The sequence below is a fragment of the Aythya ferina genome, assembly GCF_964211825.1.
Source record: "Aythya ferina genome assembly, chromosome: 2".
In the NCBI taxonomy this organism is placed as follows: domain Eukaryota; kingdom Metazoa; phylum Chordata; class Aves; order Anseriformes; family Anatidae; genus Aythya; species Aythya ferina.
In genome coordinates, this window is record NC_140297.1 from 23,046,189 (window position 1) to 23,065,326 (window position 19,138).

The 19,138-nt window shown below is 41.0% G+C and overlaps 1 protein-coding gene across 3 annotated transcripts in view; it reads left to right on the top strand.

The window, feature by feature from the left end:
• Positions 1 to 17,025, top strand: part of ADAM22 (ADAM metallopeptidase domain 22) — a 135,042-nt gene extending 118,017 nt beyond the window's left edge. Inside the window, exons 28-33 of one of the 3 annotated variants that reach the window (XM_084508040.1) lie at positions 35 to 135; positions 693 to 759; positions 3,967 to 4,077; positions 6,240 to 6,326; positions 15,170 to 15,293; positions 16,353 to 17,025. In XM_084508040.1, the coding sequence (XP_084364166.1) occupies positions 35 to 135; positions 693 to 759; positions 3,967 to 4,077; positions 6,240 to 6,326; positions 15,170 to 15,293; positions 16,353 to 16,373 (511 nt within the window). In that variant the 3' untranslated portion in view covers positions 16,374 to 17,025. The remainder of the gene's footprint in view (positions 1 to 34; positions 136 to 692; positions 760 to 3,966; positions 4,078 to 6,239; positions 6,327 to 15,169; positions 15,294 to 16,352) is intronic. The other 2 variants (XM_084508042.1, XM_084508041.1) reach the window with 2 other exon arrangements.
• Positions 17,026 to 19,138: the final 2,113 nt, after the last annotated feature.

Consider the following 19,138-nt stretch of genomic DNA (forward strand, 5'->3'; position numbering starts at 1 on the left):
TAACAATAACCGCATCTGAGCCCTCCTGTTCCAGGTCAAATGGATTATCTCATTCCTGGAGTGAAAGGATCCCAGACACAAAACATATTTCAGACATTTGTGAAAATGGGAGGCCTAGGAGTAATTCATGGCAAGGTAAGTGCGAACTTTTGTGCTGGTCACAGTGGAAACCAACATCTTTGTCACTGGGCTCTCTGAAATTTAGGTGATCTTAGGAGAGCATCATGAGTCCTTGCCATTGTGCCTGTTGTTAACCCGGAGCTAGGATTTAGCATTGTCCTACACAAGAACCTTTTTTTCACAATGCTTTACATGTAGAAATTAGATCTAATTTCTCCTATTCCTCCAGTGTGAGCCAACATGAAAAAGAGGAAGTCCATTCACTCTTGCCAACTTTTGTGATTTTACCGTGCAGTGTTTAGTGTTTTTCTTGAAGCAGTGATTTTCTCAAGTGAATGCTGAAACTAAATAGTTTTTTGCTCTGCACAGTTGCTGCAAAAGGTAGTGAAAGATCACCTAAGTGTCAAGTTTACCTGGTCTGAGGTAAATCAAAAGGGACTGACCTATGGCTTTTAAGTGGTCATAGCCAGTGGCTTTTGCTGGGGATGCAAGGAGAATGTACAGTTTGGAGTGGAACGCTTGTGTGTTTCACGATGTTTTACCGTCTGTCTTTATCCTGTGATTTCTTTCAGGTAATATAGGAGGAAACAGAAAGAAAGTCAGAGGCAAAAGATTTAGGCCACGGTCTAATTCAACTGAGTAAGTCTGAATTTACAACAGCAGAGCCAAAAAGTAGAGTTTTCATACTTGTATTTTGTAGATTGAGATTAAGAATACTGAAAAGTAGACAGTTGCATTTTTTTTTTTGCCCTGTGGCACATTCTGATTGCTGACTGATAATCTGGTAATGGTTTGGCTAATGTATTTCAACCTCTTTTTATGTATTCTTAAAAAAAAATTAACTATCGATTTTCTTTTTTATGTAGGCTTCCTCAGTCGTTCCCATAGCAATTCCCAATGATGGTGGCAGCCTGCACCATCACTACAGGCTTTTGTCTACAGTAAACTGCCATTGCTGAGTGTATCCTGGTTCAATATTTAGTTTCTGATAACCTGTTTCCTCCCCTTGCCTTCACCTTGGGTTGGGTCATTGCAGAGTTAGCACTGTGTATCTCTGTGTGCCTGCCTGCAGGCTTTAGAAGAGGTATCTGTCTGCTCTCAGAGTACCCTGAAGCTTATAGTTGTAAGCCAGCAAATCCTGAAACAGCCAGTCTTGAGTAAGCCCTGAAATAAACGGCTAATGGCAGTCCTTACCAAGCGATGGATCCCCAGACCTCTACAGCATGGCCTAGAGTTGCTGTCTAGGTGGTTACAGTCACTGAAGAGACCATGTGTGCAGTGCTCCCCATTGGGAAAGAACCTTTCCTATGTGCTTAATCCTGCTGGTTCAGGCTCCTTTCATGAATGAATAGGGAATGGCTGGAAACAAAATCTCTGGGCTTGTCAAATGCTGGCTTGCTCTTACAGCACTTATGCCACATAGGAATGACCCCTTCTTGACCGTGATGGCAATGACAATGCCCTTTCCCTATACCAGTAGTACTAACTTTGCACCTATATGGGCAAGTGGGCTTGATACCAACCCTGCTGGAAACTAATCATTCTAACTCCTCTCTGGACCCTGCTTTCTCCAATTTGGGGATTTAAGTTTGTTCTGAAACTTTTCTTTCACCTGCAGTGAACTGTTTTGAGGCAAGTAGGCTTAGAAAGATACATAGAGAAGACCATCTCCTTCCAGTTACATAAATAATAGTTTGATCTACATAGTAATTAAAACATTATGTGGCCAAAATGCTAATATGGAACCAGAAATATCATTCCTAGATCCCTTGGGGGAGTTTATCTGTCAAGTGCCCCAGTGCTCTTGGTCTTAGTGCTGATAAACTCTTAATGGAACATTATTTATTTGATGGTTTTCTTTCCTCCTTGCATGTGACAGTTTGATAAAAGCAAAAGTAATCTGGCCAAACCATTAAGAGTACAAAAGAGACTGGAAGTTCTTTAGAAACTCGTCCTGTGCTTTTCTTCATTTCCAATTGCATTTCTCAAATAAGATTTATAAAAACAATATAGTTAAATTAATTTTATTGTTATTCTATCCTTCAGCACAGGCACAAATTGGGGCTGGATTTAGTCTGTAAAAAATGAAAACAGATCAGCTTTTTTTTTTTTTTTTTTTTTTTTAATCTCAGAGTGAACATAATTGTTGGGAAGATTATCATTTTCAATAAAAGAAAAAAAAGGCAAAAAAACACCCCACCAACTCTAATGGACATATTTCTTTTATTCGTGCTGCGTGCTGCTTAGCTTTAGCTGTAATACATTTACTACAGGATATTTAGAGTAATAAATCAGTGAGTAAACAGGGAGCGTGAGAGTTAGAATTTTTTTTTCCCTGTAAAATTTTTCTCTTTCAAAGGTACCCCAGCATTTCTACCAAATTCTCTGCTTTCCTCCCTGATACTTATTATGGTCTCTCACCCCAGCAGCAGCCCTGGTGCTGGATGTAGAAGGCTGTGGCTACCCGAGGGCAGTGCAGCAGTGTGTGCTTTCCTGGCAGATACGTGCTGGCTGGAAAATTCCCTTCTCCTGATGGGGGAATATCTTGGGTTGCATGGGACTGCATGGCTTGTCTGAGTCTCCTTGGCAAGCCGGTTACCCTGTGGAGAGAGAGCTCTCACTGCATGAACCACATGTGGTGAGATTCAGTGGGGAATGGAGAGAATGGCCCAGGGCACACAGTGGATCTGCTCAGAGAGATAACATGCTCTGGGAGAAGAAAAAAAGGACAGAGAATGGTTTAACCATGCCCAATGATTTCTAGCAAAACAAAATGCAATGCCAGCTACTTTGAGGATACATTAGAATAAATGGAGGCTTTTCCCAGACAAATTTACTTTCTTAATTTCTCTGGAGAACACAGAATAACCTTAAAATCTGTTCTGAAATGGAGAACCAACCAACCTATGTGACCCTTGTAAGTCCAATGAAGAATATTTGTTGAGACAGAAAAAGAGGGTAGCACTGTTGGTTTCTTGTGGATAACAGAGACAGAAAGATTACCTGCTGAAAGGCGGTGTTCAGTTTTGCCATACCTTGTGCAGAATTTTTTAAATTTTTTAAATTTTTTTAATTTTTTTTACCACGAGTTCCAGAAGTTGCACAGTAATACACTTGCCTATAAAAGAATCTGGTGTATTCATTGGTCTGCAGTAATTGCACATTATGCACAAGTATTTTTTTTTGTGTACAGGCAAGCATCAGATGGAAAATCTTGCCATTAATCATTTAAATGAAATTTCTTAAGCACTGCACAAGTTTTAAGCTGTGCAGCCCTCATGAACAGCACTGACAGGAGGGTTGCATTGGGCAGTTCCTGGAAAATGTACTGGAAAAATGTCCTGGAAACGTACGTGGTTGCACATACCTCTCTGCAACTCCTTGTATTTAACAGATTCATGATATGAGGTGTCAGCTGAGAGTATCACTCTGCAGAGACTGCTAAAGCTCTTTTGGGATATTTTAAATTGTTTCTAGATGTTTCAAAACAAAATTCTTCTTTATTAAAGGCAGATGGTTTGGTTCACACAGAAGGAATGCGAACAGGCCCAGCGTTTCTGCAGCTTTTTCACAAGCAGGGTTTATGCAATGCCCTGATAAAACAAGTTTTCTGTTAAAATCAATTAGAGTTATCCAGGAAAGATAATGAGGGTTTTCTGAATAAGCTGAAGTTTAATTGGGAACTTGTGTTAAAACAGGTCCCAGGGAACATGTGTTTTGCCAAATAGCAGTTCTGATCATTGCTAATTTGCACTGCTTTTCCTATAAGCATTTATCTTCCTCGTTGTTGTAACTGATACGAACATCGTTGGCTTAGACTTTCTATTATATATTGTGTTTTTGCAGCAGGGTAACCCATGCATCTGAGCCTGGGCTTTCTCTCGGCCACCAAACCCCGGCCCAAGGCATAAGCCCAGAGGGCTCTGACCCCCCCCAAACAGGGAGCCAGGATCACAGGTCAGTCTCACCTGCCCCTGCATTCTGGGCTGCCGTTTGATCCCGTGACGAGCCCCTTTCCCTCAGTATCCCATAGTTTTCACTGTGGCGAAACACCGTGACTGCTTGGAGGCACTCCTGCTGACGCAGCGCTAGCTAGCCTTCCTCCTCACCAGCCTGAGGAGGACCAGGACCCTTGAGCCCAGGTCTTTCGCACGGTTGCATGTCGCGCTGCAAGCCAAATCAAGCCGTCGGTTGAGCTGGAGGCTTTTGTGTAGGGACACCTTCGTTGTAAAGGGGAATTTCTCACCCAAAGAAAATGCAGATTCTGGCTGTCGTTAACGAATATGTATGTGGCCATGGAGATCAACATGAGAGCTTTCTGATGGTATCACTTATGGTCTGCAGTGACCCGAGTTCGGTCTTGCTGTACCAGAGGGCCCGGGGCAGTGAGCGGTGCTCTGTAGTGCAGCCAGACCCAGGAAGGCCGGCCACACGGCTGTGCCACAGCTGCATGCTCAGATACCTCCTGACACGTTGTTTTCTCATACAGGAAGCCAGGCCGGGAGTGTTTCATGGTTACCAAAACACCCTTCTAAGTGAAAAAAAAAAAAAGCAAGTCAAAAGTACTGCAGCAATGTCCGAAAACATGTAGTTGCACCTACAATTAACGCTAAAACCTAAAGTTAATTAGTTCCTGGCGATGCTGCCATCAGCCCATGGCTTCACTTGCAGCTCTTCCGTTGCTGCGCTACCACTTTTGGCGTTTTCTTTCTCTAAGTACCTGAGCTGGAAAGCATAAAGCACTCCTGATCCCTGATAAGTAAGCGAGCTGAGGAAGCTACTGAGAAGCGAGCACTTGTGGCTGAGGGCGAGTACTTTCCCAAAGCTGTGGCTGCGCTTGCGCGGGGCGGGGAGAAGTTCCAGAACAAAAAAGGAGGCCTAAGCCGTTAAAAAAGTGCTGCTGCTTTTGTCTTCGACATGGTCTGAAAGATGGGCAGGGTTAACTGACGTGGACCGGCCCCACTTTACTCACCTGAGCAGTCCCTTGCCAGGCCTGTTTCCCAGTGCCAGGTCACTGGAGTCCCCTTCATAAATGAGGGTGGTAAGAACTGGTCCAGAAATACTGAAAATATATTGAAAAAGGAATGTTATTTCCATTTTCCCTTGGTTACAAGCTATTTCCTATTTCAACATGTGTTAGTCTCTGTTATATGAAGGTGGTGATTACAAATAATTGTTAAACTTGCAATTCTTATACTACAAAACCAGATTTGAGTCGGACCAGACAGGTTGCTGCTTCTATGTTGCCCTTTTTTAATTCACATGATGGAGGGGGAGGAATTACCTAGCCTTGGTACTGGGGGCTAAGAGATACCAGTTAGCAAAACATTTTCTCCTCTGGTAACATTACTGTCAACTAATTAAACACCATTTTTATTTCCCAGTTTTCATGTAACTAATATGAGTGTGTAGCACAGACTCCCCCCCCCCCCTTCCCCCCCCCCCCCCCCCCCCCCCGAAAAGTGTGGTTTTGGTATCAAGATTGCTTCTGTAAATTGTGAGATAACCCCACAACCCACCTCTCCTTGAAAGCTTCTTGTGATCCTGCCCTACGAAACAATCATTATAAATTTAGGGGTTTATTTGCACATGAGTGTTAAAATTGCCACTGCAGTGGCAAAAAATTCAAGACTTTTAACACACTGAGGCCTAAATTCATTCCTGTAGAAGGGGCCCAGCCCAGGTTTCTGTGCTCACTTAGCAATTGTCTTGCGATTTACTCTCAATTGGTACAAACCTGTCTCTGCAACAAGCAAACTGTAGGATGGAGCCAAAAAGTTTCCCCTTCAACATTATTTTGAGATCATGAGAGGAGTTCAAACCATGAGCTTAATGCTGGCCCTCTGCATAGGAGTGAATTTTACCTTTCAGGTATTAAATGAATGATATGTCCCAAACATCTTCCATATAAACCAAACATGCGAGTCTTGTTGTAGTTCAGATTTTCTCATGCAGTTGTACACGTTGCCTAGTCCTCACCCAACATCCATACTGATTTATTTGCCATATTCACTTGCATTTTGGGGATGAAGACATCCTTGCTAAGCTTGTGCTGTGTGTTCTCAGATTTTCTATTCTTGTTCTTCTGCTTTCTCTGTTCCTTCCATTGCTTTCCGCAGGTATTTAAACCCATGGTTCAAAAGAGAATATAATGTAGCTAAGTGGGTAGAAGATGTGAATAAAAACACTGAAGGACCATACTTTAGGTATTTTGTAAATTAATTCTATATCTTTTTTAAAAGCTGTTCCAGCATATACAAATATGTTGGGACTCCTACCTTGTATAAATCAATACAAGTTACTGTAGGTGCAAAGGGCCCCTCTTCTTTTGCTGCATTTTGATGTCTGTTTTTGGCTTCATGTGCAATTTACAATTTTTTTACTGAATGTTTTAATGAAGCCATTGAAAAGGGTGTGTGTAGTGCATGCGTTCCCACCATCATCTATAGCTTGTAGTAGCTTTCTCATCATTTTATGCCAAGTAGTGTTTATGGGCATGAGAAATATTTATCACTAATAACGTAGTATTAACTTAAACAAAATGTAATTTACTGAAGCAAGTGGTTTCATAACACATTTACTCTACACACTGTCTTATATAGTGCATACTAAAATTTAAACAAAAAAAGAAAAAAAAAAAGTAGTGGTATTTTATCCTAAGCATACAATTAAATGATTAACATATTGTAATTTAATTTAACATATCATAATTGGATAATTAAAAGTATGAGAATATACTCCGTGCTGTATTTATCAAACCACTAATGAGTCTGTTACAAGTGAGTGTAGGGTTCTACCAAAAAAATCCCTTGTTTTTGAAAGGGAAAAGTGTACATTTGTTACATTCCAGGTTAAAGAGAAGCATGCATGAGGCTGGCCTCCCTGTTGCACATAATTAAGAGTCTGAGAACATTTTAGTCGATTCCCAATAGACACAATCTTGTTGCTGAGAGAGAAGTTTATATCAGCTCAAACAAACAAATACCTAGCATAAGGGAGAATGGGAGACAATTTGTGACAAATAACATAAAACAAAATAAACCAATAAAGCTGTAAATTGACGTATTAAATAGGAAGCTGAAAAAAGATTATAGATACACAAACAAAAAGAATGCAATTTTGAATCTGTAGCCAAAACAGTGAAGGCTGGTAAGAATGAATACATAGAGATTTAACAATAATTTTGACACCTTAGTAGACCTAATAATAGTGCAAAAGGGCAGAAATGTTCACTAAGTATGTCCAGTGTGTATTTGGGGGAAAAAATATGATGGAGTTACATCACAAGATGCTAATGAAACACTTATTCTGATAGTAACACTGGAAGATATTGAATAACAACTTGGGAGTTTAGTCATTTTTAGAACTAAAAACCTGCAGAAGTCTTGTAAGGGCTTAAAATAGGTACCTTTTTTAAAAATATCATTTATGTTTGCTTTCAAGAATTCTTTAATTGCAGAGAAAGTTACAGAGAATCATTCCGAAGAGATAACAGGTCACAAGAGGTAAATTTAAGCCTGCCAGTCCTGAGCAAGTAGGAATAATCCCTGACACAGGAATCCCAGGTTTAAGGGAGGATTTTGTGATTGTGCCCATCAGAATCCATCGGGTGTTGGTAGGGGGTTGTAGTTTAACCACTGGTGTTAGGGCAAGAACCAGGGAGGTTTAAGTACATAGCCCAGAGAAACCTTAGAAAAGCCTTCAGGACCTCAAGCTATTCAGAAGTTTAATGGAGAAGTTAAGTGCTTACCTGATCATAAAACCTATGTATCCGCACATGGAGCAAAAGCTTTAAGGGCAGACCAAGACTGAGAGCAACCAAAATTAACTGGAAGGCGAAATTCAGCAAACTCACACTAGGAATGAGGTGTGTTTTATTAGCAAGGGAAACTGAACCTTTTCCTAAAAATGCCCTCTGGACCTCTGTTGTTCAGGCAAGGCAATCCGTCTCCATGACCTAACCTCACATCTGGCTCTCAGGGTGTTCGAAGCCCTCTGGCTGCAATAAACAAAGGTGTTGATGAGCTATGAAGATAACACTGTTTTAAAACATGTTACTTTAATTGGTTTAGTTAAACAGGTTCAGATTCCTCAATGCATACACTTAATGTGGTTTTCATCTTTTAGCATCAGTATATCTTGATTTAGTGACTGGATTAAGTTGATGGGAGCACACCCCGCTCCTGAGGGTTTTCACTGTTGCGGTGAATGAGTCACATTTCTAATTACATTTGAGATAAACCAAACATTTTTTTGTATGCAGATGAGGATTAAGCTGACCCTTGTGAGTTTTTCGGCTTGGTATCAGCAGAGATGAAACCTAAATTAACATTTTTACTCTACAGAAGATTACTAATGACTGCCTGCAGCAGTAGCTTTAGAAACAGGAGAGAAATCAGGATAAATTTAGAAACCTGTGTGTCCTAATTAACTGAGGTAACCTCAGGGAACTATTCTGCAGGCATATTATGGAAGGCAAAGGATCAAATCTTCTCCTGGGATGAGTAGCCGTGGGCTTATGAGAGGTTACACTGCATGTTTTTCCCCAGAAATCAGGCACAATTTTGGTTAATCTGTCAGTGGAGGAAAAATAGTGTTCCTAAAAGCTGTGTGTCTGTACATCACATGGCTGGGTTTTGAGCTTTGGAGCAATTCACAGAGAAAACCAAATAAATCTTGTTTAATAAGCCAGAAAGTCAGTTCAGAAATAAGTTCAGAAAGTCAGGCTGAAGTCAGACGGTCCAGCTGATACTTTATTTTAGGAATCACAGCCCAAGGCATTAACACCAGCTAAGTAGCTGAGTAGGTGTTTTTTTTTCTTTGCAATTTTTTTTTTTTCTTTTAAAGATGAATGAAAGTAATATTGCTATAATTTTAGGAATCATGTCTTGATGACTGATGCTGTTGCAGGTAGAGTTGAAGTAGAGTCAGGAAAAAAATAAAAGGTCTTCCTGCAATTCCTGGGAAAGTTGCAGATTTTCAGAAAATAGAGATATTAGGTATCACAAAGGCTTACTCCATGAGCTTTAAAAAAATGTCTAAATTTGCCACCTTGACACCTGGTGTCCTAGTTATTAAATTTAAATAGTTTATATTTTTTTTTTTCAGGTCTAGTGGGAATCTCCATATAATTACTTTTTATTAATAATAGTAGTAGTAGCTCTGGCACCAGAAAGCTCCCAGCTGTGAGATTCCTTTCTATAGGAAAAGTGTAAAGAAAAAAACTGTAAAGAAAAATCTCATTTTCCTGCCGCCCAAAGGCTACACTAGATTTTAATTTTACATGCTAGGTCATAGCTGCATAACCCCAGCAGTGAACCCAGGTGGGAAATTTCAGCATTGCAGCAAGGGGTAAGTGCTCTATTAGCATCACCTTCATGCCCTGAGAGCAGTGAGGGCTGTTTGCACAAACAGCAAAGACATATTTTGCCTCCATTTACTTTGCAAAGATTAAATAGCTTTGCCCTAAATGTGCATTTCTTGTGGAGGTTCAGGGAGAGAGGGGTACGTTGCTGAGACCCATCAGCTATTGCTCAGGTAAATTCACTGTTTTAGTGTTGCGATACTACTGTATATTTTTGTTATTGTCAATTACAGTGGTTACCGCACAGCTTGACATTAGGAAATACAGTAAAGGATTCCTAGAAATTCTCTCTGAATCTTAAAGGACTGAGGAACCATGCTAGCATCAGAAAATAAACCATCAGAAACCCCAAATGCAGCCATTTCTATAAATAACTATAACTTTATACATGTCTATATAACTATAGACAAAAGAGACTGGAAGGTGCCCTCTGAAGCACTGAGCTTCTTACATTTGAATTCATGCCAGTATTTATGGTAACTTAAAATCTTTGGGAGTGTTTAAAATAAATTTACAAAGAAAACATTAATTTAGATGGAGACCCAGGATGAATCCCCAGAGGGAAAATGGCCATCCCAAATCAGAAAGGGATGGGCAAGGGGCATGGAGGGCAGGAAACAACAGGCATTTCCCCCATGTTTTTTTCCTGTGCTTTGGCATTCTTGTTTCCTTCTTCCTCATGTTTGTCTCCACTCCTCCTCAGCTGATGTTCAGGCCTGGGCTGACTCTGCTGCTCTGCCATGTCCATTGCCTTCTGCTGTGAGCATGCAGCAGAGGCCAGAGCCAGGACTGACCATCTCCCAGCTCTTTCTGAGGGAGATTTAGGCTGTGTTTAAATGAAAATCAAACAAACAAAACAAATCCCTTTCTGTTTCTCTGTTCCTTTCTCTCAACAATATTTTTAACTTGTTAAATTGGCCTCCGTTGATCTTCCAGTCGCTGCAGTGAGCTGCAGTTACTGGAAAGCTCTGTCAGTGTGAAGCCCTCAGCAGTGATGGCAGCAGGCAGTTCAGAGTCATTGTGGCCTTGGGGCATCCCAGCTCCTTCGTGAGGATGACTTTGTCCCCCTGCAGGATGTGTGGCCGGAGCAGAACCTCCCTGCTCTGCCATCAGGAAGAGACCCTTCCTCTTATGAAGCTCTGCCCCTCCAGGATGGAGTTTTCCTGATTACCACCAAAGCAAAATATTGGCCTTGTTGGCAGCCACTGAAAAAAAAAAAAAAAAAAACACATGACATCAATAGGGTCAGGATTTCACTTCAAGAATTAAGCAAAATAGTTCGTTAAAGTGTGTGAGTGCTCACTTCTGGAGCATTCATTACTGGGCAGTGCTTGGAGTGAGGGGCTCCAGCCCCAGCCTTTGCCTCTTCTGCAGCTCCCCCAGAGCCAAACCTCCCCTTCCTCTGCTTCTCCTCCTGAGGAAACCTGTGCATGTGGCTGTTTCCCAGAAGGAACTGCCTTAAAAAGCTAAAATCCTGAGCCACATCAGTGTTTTTAGAAGACTGAAGCTTCCTAACAGAGGCTGATTTATGCTGATAACATCCTTCTCAGAGATGAACCATGCGAGCAGATGTCAGGTCAGGCTGACATAGCCACATTTGAAGTGCTTTCACTGAGTTGACTTTTAAGTGAATTTCAGTAAGTTATTTCAGTCCACAAAACAGAGGGAAACAAAGTTCTTGAAAAGTGCAGATCTGTCACGGCCACCTTCTATGAGTTTGGCTAAAGTGACACTTGAAGAGGTCACAAGACATCTAGTTGTGTGACCAGGGAACACATTTTGCAATGCCTTGTGTGGGCCAGGATTCTCCCTGTTTAGGAGAAGACAGGACAGAGCAGGCAGACGTCTGTATGCAGGTATTCTCCAGCTGCCTTAGCATCTTCTTCTGGATCCCAGCACGATCTCCCCGCACAATTAGTTTCAGCTGCTAGAACAGAAAGAGACACAAAGTAGCCACTACATCTTGCTTCCTGGTCAGAAATGAAAGTCCTTTTGATGTGTTGAGGTGCATGGCTTCATTTTGGGTTGGTGGTAAAATCTCTGAAACTCTGCTGCAGATCAGACTGCTTTCCCAATATCTTGTATAGGTTCACCTGGAAGCAACATTAGGCATGAAAGCTAATGGATGTGGTAGCAGGAGAACTAAAACACCAGTGAAAGCGAAATGGATCCCACCCTTGCTCCAAACTGCAAAGTTTTACCTACCTGTAACCCTCGCGTTACCTGCAAGTGTCCCTGAATGCTGTTTCTTCCATCCTGTAAATGAGAAAGGACATTTTTTCTCTTTCTCATTTAAAGTACATGTAAATCTGGGATACACAGCACATACACAATTGCAGGGCAGAACCTGGAAAGTGACCAAAAAACCCAAACAACTATGCTTACCACACAAGATGCACCATCAGCTCTGTGAGCATCCACTTGAGCAGTGATATGTTTTCCCAGTCTCAGTAGATGGGACTAAAGACAATAAAAAACAGCACCTGCCTGTGTTGCAGAAATAAGAGGCGAGAGCCTGTGAGGGGAGGGCAAGGTCATTTCTTTAAGTGTGCAACTGCATTCTCAATGTGTTTGAACTGAAAAGTACCTGAGGAGGATGCACGTGCTGCTCCCAAAGCTGCTGTGGCCTTGCACATGCAGGCGAGCAGTGACGTGCACATCAGTTATGTGTGCAAAACACAGGTGAGCCGGCAACACGTGTGGAGGGGAGAGGTAGGAAATGTAGGCAGCTGTGCTGAAGGTCTGGGCTTCAAAATCTTTCAAAAAGGCAGTGTTTTGTCTGCATAGGATTTGAATTAATTTTTTAAAAAGCACTTCTATTAGGAACATTTTTTTTTCTCTTTCCTCCAAATCTAAAAAATAAAAAATAAATACTTCCCTATAGTATAAGATAAAATCCCACTACCACATCAAGAAGGAGGATCTTCTCTCCCTCCACCAGTATACGGGTCTAAAAGTTGCAAGTTTAAGTTTGTCACCAAGGAGGCCTCTGCTGACTGCAAAGGAAAGCTTTAGGTACCACATAGGTGAATCCAGCAGTATGAATTCAACCGGCCAGCCCTGCTCTCTGCTGGTGCTCACTTGTAGACTCTTCTCCCAGTTGCTCTGTGCAGCTCATCTTCAGTGAGCAGCAGCTATTTAACATCTCTGGTTAGTCATAAGTCTATTTCGAGCAATATGTCTGCCCCCAGGCTTCTTCTGTGCAACCTCTTTTTAAGAGACTTCCTTCAAACTCTGATTGTCGTTCTAATTTCCAACTCTTATCTGAAAAATGGAGGCCAGAAGTTGCTGCTTAGCTTTGGGTTACAGTGCAGATGTACCTGGCTGCTAGGGGTCTGCTGTCTCAGAGGACCTGCTGAACAGGGAAAGTGTTCAGGATGCTCCATTCTTGGGAGGATATTGCTCCTTCCAGCATCACCTGCTAAGGTTGATGGCCAGGTAGATTGGCCATGGCTTTCCCTCTCACCACAGCCTTCTCTTGCAGTGCCAAAAATAACCTGTGGGAAGAGCCAGTGGTGTGCAGGAGGCAACCATGGTACCTGCATAAATAAACAGCTTTCTCATAGGGATTACCAAGCCAGATCTAACACCCTTGGTTCTTTGCTTCTAATTGTTATAAATTTACCCTTCAAGATTTTAAATTCTACTGCAGCTGTTGGGCAAAGTTCATGAATAATCAGATTACTAATAATCTGTAAAATCTACTATCCTTGTCTTTCCCCCTTCCTCCTCTCCTTATTATTATTATTATTATTATTATTATTGATTCTATATCCATTAATATTTGTTTAGTGATCCTTATCTGTCCAAATTTGGGCCCAGATAAGAGGACTTGTAGGGGAAGTGAAGAGCAGAGCACTGAGCAGGGCACTGCTGAGAACCTTTCTCTGCTTTTCTTTTAAAAAGTAAATTTTTTTTTTTTCTTTTTTTGCTTGTGCATTTTGGTGCCCAAATCTGTGATGCTGGACATACGAATGCCTTGTTTTACACTGCAGTACCTGTTTAAAATTTTCTTCCTGAAAATGTTCACGTATGTCCAGTTCATCCTAATAGGTAATCAAAGTGCACGTGCTGAAGATGTACTTTTCAATGTTTGGATAACTCACTGACCCCAATTTTTTAAGTGCTGTTGAACTTAGAGGCTACAGCATGAGGAACTAGAGCATCATAAGCCAGGTTGGAGAGCTGTCACCATGTGATTTCCATTGACACCGTGTTGCTCGTGGCTACCATCAGTCATTGTTTGTATGGGAGACATGAGTGTGCTGTTGTGGGGAGCTGCAGACACAAGAAAATGAAGCACTAGTCCAAAGTAAAAGAATAATTATTTAAAAGTAAATGATTTTCACTCAAATAATAGATACACAAAACATTTCCAGACACTAAAGAATCCCTGACCTGTTAGTAATCTTCTCTAGACAGAAGGAGCTGATCCTGCAAATCCCTGAGTGAGAGGTGTGAGGCTGGCTGTCAGGCCTGGGCCCTGTGGCTCGTTGGTATCCATGGTGTTGCTAATGGTGCTCGTCACCAGGCCTACAGCTGCTCAACACACAAGCCCTTGCCGTTTGAAGGGGCTGGAGGACCTGTGTAGAGTCTGAGGCACAACTTCCATCTTCAGGGACACATTAAGCTCAGAAAATAGGTTACAGTGCTCAGGGAAGCTCTGGGTGATGTGCCTGCACCAGAGGGAGGCCTCCTTAGGAGAATGCCCCCAGTCTGCAATGGAGAACAAAAAGACAAAAAGGCCAGGGTACACTTTCTACTTTTTTCCCCCTTTTATTCTGCCCAGAACTAGAGCCTGATAGGAACCTCTCAAGTGGGAAAAGTGCAGAATCTCAAAACAGAAGCATACAAGAGTTTTTCTTGGGTATAAAATTTCAGTCAATAATGTGCTGGTGCCTTATTGACTTGAAAAGAACACCTTTCATGTGATTCAAACATTTACTTGCTCCTGCTTACTCTACTCACCTTGTACAGAAATGCTGATTGCCATTGACTAATCAGTCCATTTTTGTATATTCTCATCAGACTCTTTCTTTGGCTGGAACAATATGCACTGTATGATGCTTGCATGTTGAATAATTTGTTATTAGCACTTTGTATATGCCTTTGTTCCTTCACAACTAACAGTTTGGCCTCCGAGTGCATGCATATGTGTAAATTAATGTGTCGTTATAAGATAATAAATTTATTTGCTATGTTTTTATCAACATAGGAGATGTGTAAGATATATATATATAATAAAGACACTGATAATTGCCATTTTTCCATCCACTGGCAGAAGACACTGTTCAGCTTGTTTTTATACTATTACTGTTTCTATTTAGGCTTGATAATGTCATGTCTATCTCTTAGTCCTGTATTTACTCAATTAAAGATTTGTTTTGTTAATTTAAAAAATGTTAATTACAATACCATATAAATCAGTTTAAGAAATCATTTTTATAATAGAATACAATTCTAATAAGTAGGAAATTTTATTTTTTTCCTCCAGTGTTCCTGAAAGCTATAAATACCTTTATTTATAGTCATGAAATTATTAGACTACTGACCAAACAACTTTATCCCCCCAATATTGAGCTAATAATACTTGGTTCTGAACCACGCTTCAGAGTAATGGCAGTTGCTGTTGCAGTGCTGGGACCTGAAGACATGACATTTATTTTGTGTGTTTCAACACCTCAGGACACTGTCTCCTGCAAAGTCTCCATCTTCATCCACTGGGTCTATTGCTTCCAGCAGAAAATACCCTTACCCAATGCCACCACTTCCCGATGAGGAGAAAAAAGCCAACAGGCAAAGTGCCAGGGTATGTGTCCCTATTATTCTCTGTGCATGTTTGTCGGTGATGTTATTTACTGGTAGTTTTGCAAATGGGAAGTGTAGCAGACTTTTGAGTAACATTAACTTCGTATCCATAGCTCTGGAAGCTACTACAGGCTGAGCCTCTGGCACAGGTCAGAGCAGCCTCAGTGGCTGTGTTTGAAGATTTGGGTTACTCTCCCATCTGAAGCCCAGATCTCACTACTTTTTCAAACTGGAAGCATGCCTGGGCAGCCTTTGGGCTGTGGAGGAGGACGGGCAGCCCCAGAGCAGCCTGGCTCTCCTCTCTTACCCCTTCCAGGGATCTAAAGCATTCAGAGGTGCGCATCTGGGCTGGGGGAAAGCTGCTTACCAGCATTATAGAAAGGCGAATGATCTGCAGTTTAGGAGGATATGAAGGGCTTGCATCAAGCCCTGGGGTTCCCCAGGGTGGGGATAAACCTCTGGAATGAGATTTTCAGCCACTGCTAGAAGGTGATGCTATTCATTGCTTCCTTTGTGTCAACTCAGGCACAGCAGGCATTTGAACAAGCAACCTGCTTTCCCCCTAAAATTTACTTTAGGTGTTATACTTGTGATAGCTTTAGTTCATGTTGCTGAAGTAGGTGCGATTCCCAGCACTGTTTTCCACCCTTTTGTGCAAGAATAAAGAAGCGGAGCACTGCTGGAACCCACAGCAAAGATCAAAGATGTCCTGTGCAGGTTTAGGCAGAAGACAGTGGGAAATAATCTCTACACTAATATTAATTACTGTAACTGAGGTAAAAGCTTGCTAGTAGAAATCTGATGTAACACCGATATATTTCCTTCAAACTGTCTGCTCCTGTGGAGCATTACTCTGCTGACTGCAAGCTGTGCTAAAATGGCCAGGGCTGCCTGCTTCTGGCCTGAACAGTGCACCAGAGGTAGGAGAGACCAACAAGCACAGCCTTGGTGACCCAGGCAATGGAGATGTAGTTCCCCAAACAAATTTGCACTTTTTGGGCAGCAGTCTGCTTTATCTCAGTGTCTAACATGTGTTTGTGTTCCCTTTTCCCCTCTCCAGCTATGGGAGACTTCCATTTAGCTGCACCGTTTTCCTGGGGTGACGTCAAGAACTGTTTACTTCAGATTTTATAGAAACTCAGCATCGCTGAGTCCTTGCACATTCATCTGCTCTTCAGACATGGGGAAAGATCAACACAGATGCCCGTGATCACAATGGGAACCTTCTCTCATTTGGAAGGGAAAAAGTGGTCTTTTTTTTTTTTCTCTTTTCTTTTTTTTTTTTTTTTGGTCAACCAGAATTTTATGGATTTGATGTAAAGAACAACCAAAATTATAACAATTAACAGGGGAGTATTAGACTGGACATATCAAGGCTGTTCCGCATGATGAGAGAAACACTTACCTAGCATCCCAGCTGCAGTCAGGTTGCAAGTCCCACCCAAGAGAGGTTTTTCTCGGGTTTAATGCAGTTCCGAGTCAGACCAGACCAGGCTTGGGAACGCGTGTTCAGGAGAACCCGACCAATGTAAACTTGTACGCTGTGTGCATGAACCTTGTGTTCTTTACTTTCCACATGTAAGGGATAAACAACATACCGTAGTAGCAATTAGCATGCAGGAGTAAGAAATATAGGATTTTTTTTTTGTGTGTGACAGGATTTCAAGCTTTGAAAGGCAACTCTTTGAACCTAAACATCAAACAAACAAACAAGGATTATATCTTTTTTTTTTTTTTTTTTACCTTATGTGTTTATAATCTCAGTATACAGATTGTATATATGTAAACATTTGATAATGTCAAAAATAGCTGTTATACATAAGTGTATTTTGCCAAATGCCTAAAGAAACAGTCATGACTAACATCATCACACTTCAATTTTTCTAATATTATGAGCAGACAACTGTGGAAATACAGAAAGTACAGTACTGTAAAACCATGTCTCTCAGAAACTGGTGTTTGACCAAAATCTATACTATCTTCTAAGTAACCGACAATCTCAATTACATGGTGGAACACAGAAATCAGTACTGTGGCACTTTGTCTTAAGTCATCGTAAGGGGAACCAGCCAACATATGCTGTCCAGTGAGATGACCAGAGTATTCTCACACCGGTGCAATCAAGAATGATCTTCTAGACAACAGAGACAGAGTCTTAAACTAATGTGCAGTACAAACCTCCTGAAAATTTGGGAACACTTCGACGTAGTCAATTCAGGATGTGGTGATGTGGAGTCCTTACGGTGAGACTTGCTGCGTATTTCTGACAGAGCATTTCAGATGCTGTTGTGGATGGCAAAGTGTATCTTATGAGAAGCCTAACAATTTCACTGCACTAGATAATAACAATGCTGGGCAAGTGGCCAGTTTCATTGCTGTCTTTTTATTTGTTTCTGGAATCTCCTTTACCATGTGCTAGGATGCTCTGCTTGCTGCCCCTGAAGTCCCCTTTACAAATTTTTGGGGCCATGAACTGAGTACAAGTGAGTTTAGCCTATAAAACAAACAAACAAACAAACAAACAAACAAAAAAATAACACCTTTACCATGGAGATATTGGTCTCCTGAATAAATGGATGGTGAGATTTCCAGTACCTGAGACTTTTAAAGGGTGTTGTAGAAGGAAATGTGGTCCTCTGACTGGAAATTTTCATTCAATAAGAAAACTGGACCATATCAATTCAATTTATAATTCTCCAGCTCTCCAAAAATGACAAATTCTTAGCTTCAGGTAGTGCCATTACAGAATAACACACATGATTCTGTGTGGTGCAGTTGAATACCTAGCCCAATGACTGAATGATCAATTAGATATCATTGTGATGGGAACATCTGCGGTGTTTCTGAATCTTCTACCTCTTTCATGTATTTCCTTTAAAAAGTGAACCCAACACTTTCAGCCTTTTAATATATTTTTTTAACTTTTAAGTAAGTCAATAAAGTCACGTATATGTAAGATTAAATTAAGAAATGTCAGCAGCTATAAAGTATGTAAGATTTTTAGAAACACTATATTTTATGATTAGGCTGTGTGTTGGATTATAACAAAATATTGACCTTGGAGTTCAAATGATTTCCTTCACAGTAGACAGGTTCTGGTAAGTATTTTGGAGAAAGTCAAATAAGAGTGAGTACAAGTACAATACAGAACAGCTGGAAGGAGCCAGTCACTTGTAATTGCTTTAGGAAATGAGATTCTGCACTTTTGTGAAGAGTAAATAGTTGGCAGCACAGAAGAATATTTTTTGCAAAGATTTACTTTGAGTGTAGGTAACTGGATTAAAGGTAGTTGGTAGTGTATAGCTCATGAAATTAGGGCCTGAGCCATAATCCCTTGAAATCAATAGAAGTCTTTTATTGATTTTGCTGGACTTTGAGTGGGACCCTCAAGTTCACCCTAATTAGGAAATTATGCTAGCCTCACAGCTCTTGTGTTACTCTGTTACCTGGAAGCTGTTTTCCCCTTCCACGTTAGAATCTTGTCTCTAGTATCTGGACTCTTCGTCATGTGCCTTTTATGATATTTTGTTCGGTTACAAACTAGCATGTAATTTTGAATAATCCTGTTAGATTTCTGTGCGTATTTCATGTTTACCACCCTTTACTCTTCCCTTTCCATTTTGCCTTATCAAGAAGCAGCAAGATTTGGCAAACAGAACTGGATGTACCATATTGGCTGTTTGTGTAATGTTCATAGCTTATTGTTTTGAAAACAAATGGCTCTCCTGACTGTATTTTCAATGTACTATGTACTTACAGCTTCTCACGTTTTGGTATAACTCATTCATAGCATATGATGATACAGTTGTGTCTGTAGCGTAACTTTAACAGTCACCTTCACATTTG